The sequence below is a fragment of the Tauraco erythrolophus genome, chromosome 21 (genome assembly GCF_009769465.1).
Source record: "Tauraco erythrolophus isolate bTauEry1 chromosome 21, bTauEry1.pri, whole genome shotgun sequence".
NCBI classification, from domain to species: domain Eukaryota; kingdom Metazoa; phylum Chordata; class Aves; order Musophagiformes; family Musophagidae; genus Tauraco; species Tauraco erythrolophus.
In genome coordinates this window covers 11,172,633-11,184,038 of record NC_141485.1, presented here as the reverse complement: position 1 = coordinate 11,184,038, position 11,406 = coordinate 11,172,633, and the positions used below count along the sequence as shown (strand labels likewise).

General features: G+C 61.2%; 1 protein-coding gene across 2 annotated transcripts; it reads left to right on the top strand.

Moving 5' to 3' along the window:
- The first annotated feature begins 3,176 nt into the window (after positions 1–3,176).
- GAS2L2 (growth arrest specific 2 like 2) lies at positions 3,177–7,584 on the top strand. 2 transcript variants are annotated; one of them, XM_086624838.1, is made up of 8 exons: positions 3,177–3,384; positions 3,465–3,848; positions 4,479–4,717; positions 4,824–4,931; positions 5,509–5,605; positions 5,970–6,216; positions 6,384–6,512; positions 6,555–7,584. In XM_086624838.1, the coding sequence occupies exons 2-8, from the start codon at positions 3,491–3,493 to the stop codon at positions 7,582–7,584; spliced, it is 2,208 nt and encodes a 735-aa protein (XP_086480964.1). In that variant the 5' UTR covers positions 3,177–3,384; positions 3,465–3,490. The 2 variants fall into 2 exon arrangements, with proteins under 2 accessions (XP_086480964.1, XP_086480962.1); XM_086624836.1 differs by lacking the exon at positions 3,177–3,384 and having other exon boundaries at positions 3,491–3,848; positions 6,417–7,584.
- The last annotated feature ends 3,822 nt before the right edge of the window (positions 7,585–11,406 follow it).

Genomic DNA, 11,406 nt, shown 5'->3' with positions numbered 1-11,406 from the left:
GCGGTGCTGTGCCATGGTGCTGTGCCGCGGTGCCCTGCCGCGGTGCCCTGCCGATGCCAGCAGCCTCGAGGACTCTTTCCTTTAGCACACCATCCTCCATTCACCCTTGCCCCCCCCCCCCCAAGACCTTCCCCATGGAGAAGGCGGGAGCTGGGCTCACCCCCGGCTGGGTGCCAGGGCTGGTACTTCCTGAGGGCATTCGGAACTGCCAGGTGCAGGCTGAGACGTGGGTTTGACAGGACAGAGAGCAGATCCCAGCGGTTCTGTCCGTTTTCCGTGATATTTGTGAATGAGCCGTTCCTGCACAGACACAGACACTTCATCTGCTCCCGGCTTGAAATCTCAGGGGACTTTGAATGTTGCCAAAGAGACGGGGCCACGTCATTTTTATTTTGAATGGGATGATAATAAGGTGGCAGCACTTCCAGGGGGTCCCAAGGGCTTGGAGACCTGATGGCAAATGAAATGAACCTCTGGATATGCGGCGTTGGGATTTCTGCTTGGTTTCATGTCATGTTTTTTGTATTTTTTTTTTAAAGCCAATCTCCTGTTTCCTGAAAGGGCTGTATTTGTGATGTGTGTGTGTTTGGGGCTGGAGTGGGTGTTGGTGAATCTGGCCTCAGCTTTTAGGCTTGCTGGATCGAGTGCGGGGATGGATCCCACTGAAAACTCACTGATGGTGATGAAAACGCGGAAACACTCTTCCCTGCTTCATCCCAAATTCCTGAGGATTTCTCCACACCTTGGGATGTGTTAATAGTTTTTTTCTCCCAGCGTGAGCGTAAGTCACAACCGATGGGGGTCCTTGCCTCCCGTGAGACAGGGAGCACCCTGAAACCTTCCCTGCTCTCCTCTTTGCCTTGCCTCGTGCCGCGACACGCCGGGGTGTCCTGCCTGCGCTGTCCGTCGGGGATGGGGGATTGATGGGGTGATGGGGGATTTATAGGGGGTGATGGGAGATTGATGGATTGATGGGGGATGATGGGGGGGATTGATGGGGTGATGGGAGATTGATGGGGGTGATGAGGGATTGAAGAGGGTGATGGGGGAAGGAAAGGCTGGTGCTGGACAAGGTCTTGCTGTTGAGATGTCTGCTCTGGGCACTGAGAAGGGTCAGAAGAGTGTGATGGCTGGTCCATGTATTGCTTTTTGGAGGATTTATGGGTCCATCGATAGCCCAGGGGTACTCCACACCTGCAGCTCTGCAGAGAAACAGCAGATCATCATCCCCTTTTGTGTCCCCTTAGGAGAGAGCTGGGCGCCCCTTCCGCTGTGGGACCGGAGGCTGAGGACAGGACAACCTCAAATCCTCTCCTGTTTTTGGATTTTCCTTTTCCTCCCTCATTTGCCACGGTGTGTTTGCCTTGCCGGGGCTGTGTGCTGTCGGGATGCCTTGGGGTCACGAGCGATGCTGCCCGGGCTGGGGCTCAGCACGACGTTGCTGGCAGAGATGGGGTGACTGTGCTGCATCACCCGCACCCTGCACATTTGGGGGGGCCCGAGGGAGACAGACTCACCCCCTGAGCCATGCGACCGGCCCCACTGGGTGCTGTGGCTGAAAATCCTGCCTCACAAGGGTCCTTTTCTCCTGCTGGGCTCCCTGGCAGGCCATGCCAGCACAGACTCCTCCGGCCAGCCTGCTGCGCATTCCCCAGCCTGGGGAATAGCTGGAATTCTTGAATTTCCTCCCCCAGAGTGAGACCGGCTGATCCAGCCGTGATCTGCAGTGAGCACCAGCATCTGGCTGCAGGGAGAGGACGCAGGGGTCCCCTGACACAGCAAGAAGGCTCCAAGCTCATGAGAGACCCCAGTTCAGTCCCAAGAGTGGGCACATCCCTGGGAAGTTTGTTTTTTTTTTTTTCAGAAATACCTGGGTGCTGGGGCAGCTCTGGGAGCCCTGGGCTGGGGGAGAGGCTCTGACCCGCTTCGGATTCCCAGCAGTGCCCACTCACCCATGTAGGTCTTTTCTTAAAGCCCCAGCTCCTGGAGTCACGCCATCCATGGAGGAGCTCAGCTTAGTTCACCACTAAGGGGTGGTACGAGCCCTCGAGGGAAGGGATCTCCTGGGGAGTAGGGTCCTTGTGGGGACCTGCTCTGACCCCCAACCTTTGGAGGGGATGAGACCCCTCCGTTAAAGCGTAGGGATTTACACTCAAACATGAGCAGCCACTGGCATTTTTACCAGGAGATGAAATGAAAGGATGAGAGTGAGTGAAGATGCTTGCCATCAGCACGGGGGTATTTCCTTGGGAGCACTGCCCTGGGGCTGTGGGGGTGGATGGGGAGCCGGCGGGGCAGAGCATGGGAGTCCAGGGACTCCTTGGGGCTGCTCAGCCCTCAGACCAGCCCCTTGCTCCACATCTGGGTGGAAAGCACAGAGCAAGCTGGTGCAGTGGCATCTCTGTCGCTACCCTCTGCCTCTTGTAGCTTTTCAGCCTCTTCCTCCTCCTCTGGCTCTTTCCACTGGGACATTTCCAGGTTGCACAGAAACACCATGGGATGGTTGAGTGGAGGAGGTTGAGAGTCCAGCCACCATCAGGACCAGCTGTCTCTGAGGGATCTCTGCCCCAATCCATATGGCTTTGGGAAGATCTTGCCTCGGGATTTGGGTTTCCAGCTCCTTGTGCCGCTGTGCCCCGGGCTGGGTGTGTGGAGGGCAGGAGGAGTGTGGAGGGACCGGTCTGATCATCACCCCATGATGTGTTCGGAGGTCCTCACACCACACCTGCATGGAGGTCAGCCTCTCTCCATCCTTCTGGGCCCCCCCAGCCAGGGAGGTGGGAGCTGTGCTCAGGGTCACCCATGCTGGGGCTTTGTTGCTTGGGTGGGCTCCTTGCCACAGCATGTTTGGGCTTGCAACAGCATGCAGTGGCATCTCAGCAGTGCATCTGAGCCTGTAAAATGGGTGCAAAAATGTGGCTGCCTCAGGGCTATTGATTCAGTGGAACCAAGCCCTGAAGATGCATCTTGTAGGGCCCCCAGGTCACCCCACCTGCAGTGGACGTGGGTGTAGGGGTGGTGGGGAGGGGGCAAATCTCCCCTCTTTTGGGGTTGTGAGCAACTTGAGGTTCTAAGAGCTGCTCTCTAACCCCCTCCTGCCCTGGAGCTGGAGACCTCGGAGAAAATCCACCCGGACGGGCTGGCAAAGAAGGAGCAGGGCTCCGGGCAGAGGAGCAGGCACTGAAGGGTTAACGGGGAGTGTCTGCAGCCTGTCCCTTGTCACCAAGGAGAAGGGAACAGTACTTGGGAAGGAAACAAAACACCCACTGCCCAGGAGGGTGATTTCCTTACCCCACGCTGCATTACAGCCCTTGACCCTGAGAAGGGCTCCTGGCACCACAGGAGGACGGTGTCACCTCCCGGGTGGCAGAGAGCAAGTGGCACCGGGTGAGTGTGGCTGCTGGGGAGGTGGGTTGGGAACACAGTCCAGGGCAGGGCCCTGTGTCCCCATCACCCCTTTCCCTCGGTCTCCTCTCAGCCTTATGGCAAAATGTGGGGGACGCCGGGTGCTGCAGTGCGGAGCATCCGTCCCTACCGGTCCAGCGAGCAGTACCTCTACGCCATGAAGGAGGACTTGGCTGAGTGGTTGAAGGAGCTGTATGACCTGGACATCGAGGTGGGCACCTTCGTGGAGGTGCTGGAGACGGGGGCTGTGCTCTGTTCCCACGCCAACAACATCACCCACGTAGCTGGGGAGTTTGCCCGCAGCTGCCCCGGCGTGGCCTGCCACCTCCACCTGCCTACTGCCGGCGTCGCCTGCAACCTCGCGGCACAGCCGGGCACCTTCCAGGCCAGGGACAACATCTCCAACTTCATCCAGTGGTGCAGGAAGGAGATGGATATTAAAGGTAAGACCCCTCCAGCTGCTCCTGGCATCACTCCGGGTGCTTTCCTGTGGGTCCCCCAAAGCTGGTGCCACGCTGGCATCGGGCAGCACGGCAAACACAAGAAATTCCTGAGCTGGGATTTCTTGCACAAGCTCCTCCAGGCTCGGCAGCAGTTTTGCAGGGTGCTGGCACGTGGCGGGCATGTTCGTTCGGGTGCAAACATGTGCCAGGGGGAGTGCAATGGAAAGGGTGTGTGCGGCACCGTGGCTCTGCCATGTATGGCATGATCAAGGACATCAGGACCAGTGCTGGCTCTGAGCAAAGGGTCTGTCACCCTGTCCCCACCACCAGTGGATGCCCGGGAAGGGCATGGGCATGGAGTGACACATCCTCAGAGCACCCACCACAGGGGTTTGTGGTTTGGGATGCCATGAAACAGCTGTAGAGCCTTTGCCTGTAGATACTCAAGGGGAAGGCTCTTCCTCTGTCAATTTATCCCAACCTTTGCTGGATCCAACGAGATTCCCAGTGGGATGGCTCCAGGGAATAAGATCCCTTCAGGCGGGTTTTGACTCTGCCTGTGCCCCCTGGCCCCTTCGTCCCCAGCCCCACGTGCCCACCCTGGCTCAGGCCACCCTTGCCCTGCCCCAGATGTCCTGATGTTCGAGACGGAGGACCTGGTGCTGAGGAAGAACGAGAAGAACTTTGTCCTGTGCCTGCTGGAGCTGGCGCGCCGCGCTGCCCGCTTCGGCATGCGTGCCCCGACCCTCGTGCAGATGGAGGAGGAGATCGAGGAAGAGCTCCGCCAGGAGCTGGACCTGCCACCCACGGACACCCCCCTGCCCTGGCCCCCCAGGAAACTCCGGGACCTCCACAACCTCGACCAGATGGTACGGAGGGGCATGGAGTGGGATGGGGATGGAGATGAGGATGGGGATGGCCACCCCATCACCCTTTCCAGGAGCCCTAGTGAGGGCCCATCCCTGCTGCCCACAGGTCCAGCACCTGGTGAGCCGCTGTACCTGCCCCGTCCAGTTCCCCATGATCAAGATATCCGAAGGGAAATACCGCGTGGGTGACTCTGACACCCTCATCTTTGTCCGGGTGAGTCCACTTCACCCTGTGCTTTGGGGCACAAGCACCAGGAATCCTGCTCTGCTCCCATGAAGCCTCTTCCATAACCCATCCCCCAAATGGGGCCAATGTGGGGTTTTTGACCATTATCCCCAAAGCAGGGAAGCTCCGCCCTGCAGGACGTGTTTGCATGGAAGTAACCACCCACGTGTCTGGGACAAACCCAGCCATCCCACGCCGAGCCAGAGCCATGTCTTACCCAGCAATGGGAACACGGGGATGCTCTGTCCCTGCCTAGATCCATCCCTAAGCCTGTCTTCCCGAAGGGCTCAGCCCTGCTCAGCGCATGGTGGTGGAGAGGGGCTTTCCCAAAAGGCTCCCCACCATCCTTGGGGTGATGAAACAAGTCCATTGGGATGGTAGTGGGAGCTGAGCCCCGTTGGGAGCCCTGGTGGCACTTAGGGCAAGCCCAGGGCTCTGGAGAACGAAGCCTGGCTCAGCACATCACCCCAGGCTGCTTAAAGAGGTGGGGGGGGGGTGTCCCATGGGACATGGTGCGCACCTCTCCGGGCCTCACGGCACAGATCCTGCGGGATCCTGTCCTCAGATCCTGCGGGAGCACATCATGGTGCGGGTCGGGGGCGGCTGGGACACGCTGGAGCACTACCTGGACAAGCACGACCCGTGTCGCTGCACCTCGCTCTGTGAGTCCCCACACCCGGGGGGGGGGGAGGGAGGGGGGGTCCGCCGTGGGTCTCGCTGCTGCTGGGGCCGTTCGCAGGAGTTGCGGGGGGGGCTTCGTCACCGCGGCGCCTCGTTGCTGGGGAATGTCTGGTTTTTCGGGACTCCCTTTGGCTTTGGTGGCCACTAGAGGTCACGGCAGACTTTGGGATGGAGCCGAACCCCGAAAAAAAACCAACCCCTTTTGCAGCGAGTGCAGGTTTGCACCAGCAGCCCCGGGTGGTGTGGGGGGGGGGCTGGATGCTGAGCGACGGCTGGGTGGGCTGCACCCGGAGGGGGGGACTGCAGCACCCAGGGGTGCTGAGCCCCCCCTACTTTCCCCCACAGCCCACAAACAAGCCTGGAAAACCAGGAGCCCGCAGCAGCAAGTGCAGCATGAGATCCGGCTGTGCCCACCCCCCCAGACCCCCGCCCGCGGCCAGCCCCGGCCCGCGCTGCTGGTCAGCCGCTCGCAGAGCCCCCTGCCCCCCGTCAGCTGGGGCGGCCGCGGCCCCCCCGGCCTCCAGCCCCGCGCAGCCCAGGGCTCGGGTGGCCCAGCGGGCGCCGGGCAGCCCCGGAGGGTGCCATCGGGCAGGTGAGCGGCGTAAAGATGCTTCGTGCCCCAAACCGCTGGGTTTCAGAGCTGTTTTTCTCCCATCCCCGATTTTTTTTCCCTCCTTTCTGGAGCTGCCCGGCGCCAGGCTGGATGGAGGGGACACGCAGTGGGTCCCCAGCCCCTCTCCACTCTCTGTCTCCCTGCAGGACACGGGAACCACTGGCTGTCCCGTCAGGCAGGCAGCCGCCACCGTCGGTGCCACCCACTCGACCCAGCTCCCCTGGCTGTGGGGCGACAGGCCGGGCACCCACCCCTTCCCGGCTGGCCCCCGGTTCGCAGGACAGCTCCCCCAAGACACCACGTGGGAGCACCCCAAGGAAAACCTCCGTGACACCAGCACAGGGCAGGTCCATGGCACCCAGCACCCGGGGAACACCAGCATCTCCAAAAAGCACTCAAGGAGGAAAATCATCCATGGCAGCTGCCAGGGAGCAGGGAAGTGGGGTTCCTGCCACAGCAGCACCCCGTGCCCCCAGTCCCACCAAGGTCTATGCGCCCTCCCCACACAGGGATACTCGGGGGGACTCACGGAGACAGAAAAGCCCACGGGAAGGGAGCCGGGGAGCCCTTAGGCGGGGTGAACCGCCATCACCCCGAAATTCCTCCAGCCAGCCTCCGAAACAGGACGGCAGCGTTAAACCCCCCATCAAAGCCAGCCCAGCTGTCTGCCAGTCCCCCACCCCTCCAGCCCATTTTGCAAACGGGTGCAAGGCCTGTACTGCTGGGGGGGGTCCCCAGGGGACTCGGAGATGCCATCCGGCCACCAGCCCACAGGCTGGGGGTGCTGAGGGCCCCAGAGTGGCAGCGGACGAACCGGGGGGAGCCTGTGGCCCCAGCGGGGGGTGTGAAGGGCTCCGGGAGTGCTGGGGGCACACGCAACCCCTCGGCTACGGCAAGGTGGTGGAGGAGCTCTCCCGCAGACGGCAGCCCCTGCGCCCCGTGGCGCTGGGGAGCTGGGTCCCCAAAACGCCCTCGCGAGCTGCCCCGCAGCCCACCGCCCTCCCGACCAGGGGGGAGGCGGAAGAGCCGGGAGCGGGGGGCCATACCCCGCAGGGGGCCAGGGCCAGCAGCGTCCCCAAGCCCCGGCGGTGCCTGAAGAAACCCGAACGCGTGCCCTCCATCTACAAGCTGAAGCTGCGTCCCAAAGCACGTCCCCGGCGGGACCACAGGCCGGGCAAGCGCCCCTCGCGCATCCCCACCCCCCTGGGGCAGCGCCTGCTGCCCCCCCGGGGCCAGCAGCGCCCGCCGGGGCCCCCCCAGCACAGCAGGATCCCCCCCGGGGCCAAGGCCTCGCTGGCCGACAGCGGTGCCTGGCTGACCGAGGAGGACGAGGAGGCGTGGGTCTGACCCCCAGCCCGGGTTTAGGCAGTGGTGGGCTCCTCGCTCGTACCAAGGTGGGCGCGATGCCAAAGCCGGAGCTGCGGGTGCCCACAGGCAGCATGATGGATGTGTCCCCAGGCGATTTGGGGGGGGTCCCCCCGTGCTCTTTAGAGCTGCACCCCCCATCCCAGTGGGTTTTTTTTTTTTTTGGACTGGTAATTGTCTTCCTAAACAGTCACTCTCGTACTGGTTTGAGTGAAAAAAGTAGCCCCAAATCAAGAGACTGGGGCACCTCTGCAGGGAAGAGGGGTGTAGCCAGAACCTATAGTGTCCCCCTAAAGCGGGGACACCCCACACCTGGCATCCGAGTGTGCAGTCCACCTCGTACCTCGGTCTTCCCCGTCTGCACAACGAGACGGACGATCCTCGTGCCTTCCAGCACCAACGGCCTTAACGAGCATTTGAGTCGCTCGAGTCAGGGCAGTCCCAGGCGGTGGGTGACCCTCGCTGAGCCCCGCGGGCATCCTTATGGATGAAGGCAGGAGAGCCAGGGGGGCCGGTGGCCACCTCAGCGGTGGCGGTCAGGGTGACAGCCGTCGCCAAGGCTCATGGCGGGGACTGCCGGAGTCCCGAGCCTGCCGCTCCGGACGCGGCAATATCTGGTTTGTGCAATAGAGATGTACCAAAGCTCTCCAGTTTCGGCATCGTTTCTGTGTGGGTGGGGAGGGGGAGAGGATGATCCTGGTGCGAGGGGGTCACGGCTAGGGAAGGGAATTCGTGCTGCCAGCCTGCTGCCTGTGTGCATGGCAACTGTGCCCCCGAGAGCCCCGCGGGGGCCAGAAGAGCCTCGTCGTCCGAGAGGGGAGGAAGCCGCAGCCGCACCCCTGCAGGGGAGCAGGGAGGGCGAGTGCCGGGCCCCTGCGGATGCAAAACCTGTGTGTAAAAAGGGATTTTTCTCTCCCTGCCCTTGTTTTGCAGGGGAGAAACAAACTCCCCTACCCTGACCCATTGCCTGGGAGAGCGGCAGCGGGGCGGCGAGCGATCTGGCACCACGGGCGAAGAGCAGCGAGGCGGGTACGGAACGAGGGAGGACAGACCTGATTTTTAATTCGGTTTCAAAGGAGGAGGTGTGGGGTGTTACAGGTGGTGTAGACACCTCGGGAATCTCCGACAAGAAGTCCGGGGGGGAAAAGGAAAGCCAAGACCAGGCAACTGGGACACTCGCCAGGGCAGGAGGAGGAGGAGGAGAGGGAAGCATCCTCACCAGGGCTGGCCCAAACCCAGGCATCACCTCCTGTGGCACTGCGTGCATGGGGGCAGAAACCTGGCACTGCCCTGGGGACAGCGGTGGGCCATCCTCAGCCTCTTCCAGGCTCAGGTTATTTTATTTTTTTGCAGGACCAAGGTTGGGCGAGTGGAGACACAGTGTGTGAAGCGTGGGAGCAGGGGCAAGGCGCGGGGCGCTCATAGCTGCTGCTGCTGCAGTGCTCCTGGCTGCTCGGAGCCCGGCTGCACGCCGGATCCCCCTGCCCCCTGGTTCCCTGCCTGCACCCAATGGGTCCCACCACCCACCCGCTCCTTGGCTCTTGGGAAAGTAGCTCTTTGTAGCCCTCGTTTTCTTGGGAGCTGGGAAACGCTGTCGAAGCAGTGAGAGTTATTATTACTAATATAACTTTCTCTGTCTATAAAGTACAATAGAATATAACAATTATATTTATAACTTTTTTTTTTTTCCAAAATACTAAATAGATGCTATAAAAACCTGTAACTAATTGTGCTATAAACTGCAGGCTACAGGGTTATAACAAACGATGTATTGGCTTAGTCGTTGATATGTGTATGTCAGAGCACTTTAGAAATGCTTTATTATCAGCATTTACCAAGGAGTTTCCCACTCAAACAATTTGGAGGGACGAAGCTAGCCAGAGACCGACAACGTGGACTTATACTTGTTATAAATCCTGACGAGATGCGGTGGGGGGGGCCCAGTTTGCCATGAAGGCGAGGGATGGTGACGAGTGCCACTGCCCTTCCCCAGCCGGGGCTCTCGCAGCCACCTGAGATGGACCCGTGTCTCCACAGTTGCCTTTTCTCTTTTTTTTTTCCTTATTTTTTTCTTTTTTTGGAGCAAGGGGAATGGGGTTTTGCACCCCAAGTGGCTGCTGGGGGTGGGAAGGGAGGAACAGGGTGACCCCCCCAACCCCAGGCTGCAGCAATGGGGTGGTGAAATGCACTGTGCCGGAGCTCAGCTGGACCTACTCCTGATAGAAAGTGTTACGGAGAGCAGAGCTGTGCCTCCATGAGATGGAAACCTGCTCGGGGGGGAAAACACGGGGCTGGCATCCTTTTACCGCCCAGAGCAGCGCTGAACCCCTGCACCGCCTGGTTACACCAGAAACCACCGAGATGGTTTTGCCTGAGGATGCACCGGCCTCATCTCCTGCCTTGGGGCATGAGGACAGTGTTTTCCTGCGTCTCACAGGGAGCAGCCAAGAAGGAGGAACCACCATTGGCCTCTCGCTTGCCCCTCGCCATCACACCGCCCCACCACTGTCGCCACCCACCATGCGGGCCAAGACGCAGGTAAGCAGCAAGTCTGGTGCGAAAACAAGCTGAAAGATTGAAAAACAATAATAATAAAAAATAACGAGGGGCTCGCTTTCCTATTAGAAGGGGGGGAAAAGAAAAAGGAATGCAACTGGAAACGCAACTCAACTCCAGCTCCCTATTGCTTCTGCGGCTGCCTTCGCTCCGCCGCCGTCTCACGCGGATGGAGCTGAGCGTCGCCAGGGCAGAGCCCCGCGCGGGTCCGACCTGTCGTGGCACCGCTGGCAGGGTGCAATGGCATGTGTCGGGGGGGCTGCCTGCCCACCGGGGGATGCCAGGGGCTTGGGTCGGAGTGGTGAAGAGCCGGGTGCCCGCTGAGCCCGGGACGCGAGGTAGCAGGGGGGCGACTTGCCCGGCAAGGAGCGTTTCGAGATCATTTGGTGTTGGACAGGCTGCTGGGGGAGGGGAGCCTTCCTTGGCCCACCCGGGGCACACCGGGGGCTCGAAGCCCTGGGGAAGCAGCACCCCGGGGGGATGTAAGGAGCAGGATGGGGGCTTTATTTTTTTTTTTTTTTTTTCCTCTTGTTTCCATCCAGAAACTCTGCCTGGAAACCTGACCCTATTGAGCCAAAAGAGAGTCCATGTAACCTGGCCTCTTGCCGGAGGCTGCCCGGCCCTCCGAGGGGAGAAACCCCGGCTCCGCAGGGAGGAAAACGGGACTCCTGTCCCCTCTGCGCCCCAGGGACAGAGCCATCCCCAGAGCACTGGGACACAGGCACTGGGCAATTTTCTCCCGGATGGCAGGCGATGGCAGGCAGCAGCAAGCAATGCCGGGGCAGGAGCCGGTAAGGACGGACCCAACAGCCAACATCTGGGCACTATCTGGGGCATCTTCCCCTGCCCCAGTGCCACGTTTCAGGCACGGCAGAGACACGAACCCCGCCCCAGGACCACTTTGGCCCCGAGTGCCGGAGGCTCAGGGAGGGCTTGGGAGTTTAACCAAGGTCCTCCCTCACCCCTCGCCACCTCCAGGCAGCCCGGCTGCCCACCTGCTCTGATCTGATGATGGCCACCGCATCGCCCCACCCAGCACCACCCAAGGTGCCCCATCCCCAAATGTCACCGCAGGGTGCCAGCGCCAGCGGGGGAACAAACCCCGAGGTGCCTCTGGCACAGCTCCCACTGCAGCATCACCCCCACAGAGAGTGGTGACACCGGCGCTCGCCGGGGAGCCACGGTCCCCCAAGACGGGCGGCCACGGGGGCACAGCCGGGGGAAGGGGTCCATCGGGCCTGGGGGGGC

What these genes read in the sequence shown, in the direction of transcription:
- GAS2L2 (XM_086624836.1), top strand. Translation starts at nt 3,491, where the DNA reads ATGTGGGGGACGCCGGGTGCTGCAGTGCGGAGCATCCGTCCCTACCGG. An exon ending in TCCACAACCTCGACCAGATG is followed by an intron (nt 4,718 to 4,823) that starts GTACGGAGGGGC and finishes TGCTGCCCACAG; the next exon opens with GTCCAGCACCTGGTGAGCCG. An exon ending in ACACCCTCATCTTTGTCCGG is followed by an intron (nt 4,932 to 5,508) that starts GTGAGTCCACTT and finishes TCCTGTCCTCAG; the next exon opens with ATCCTGCGGGAGCACATCAT.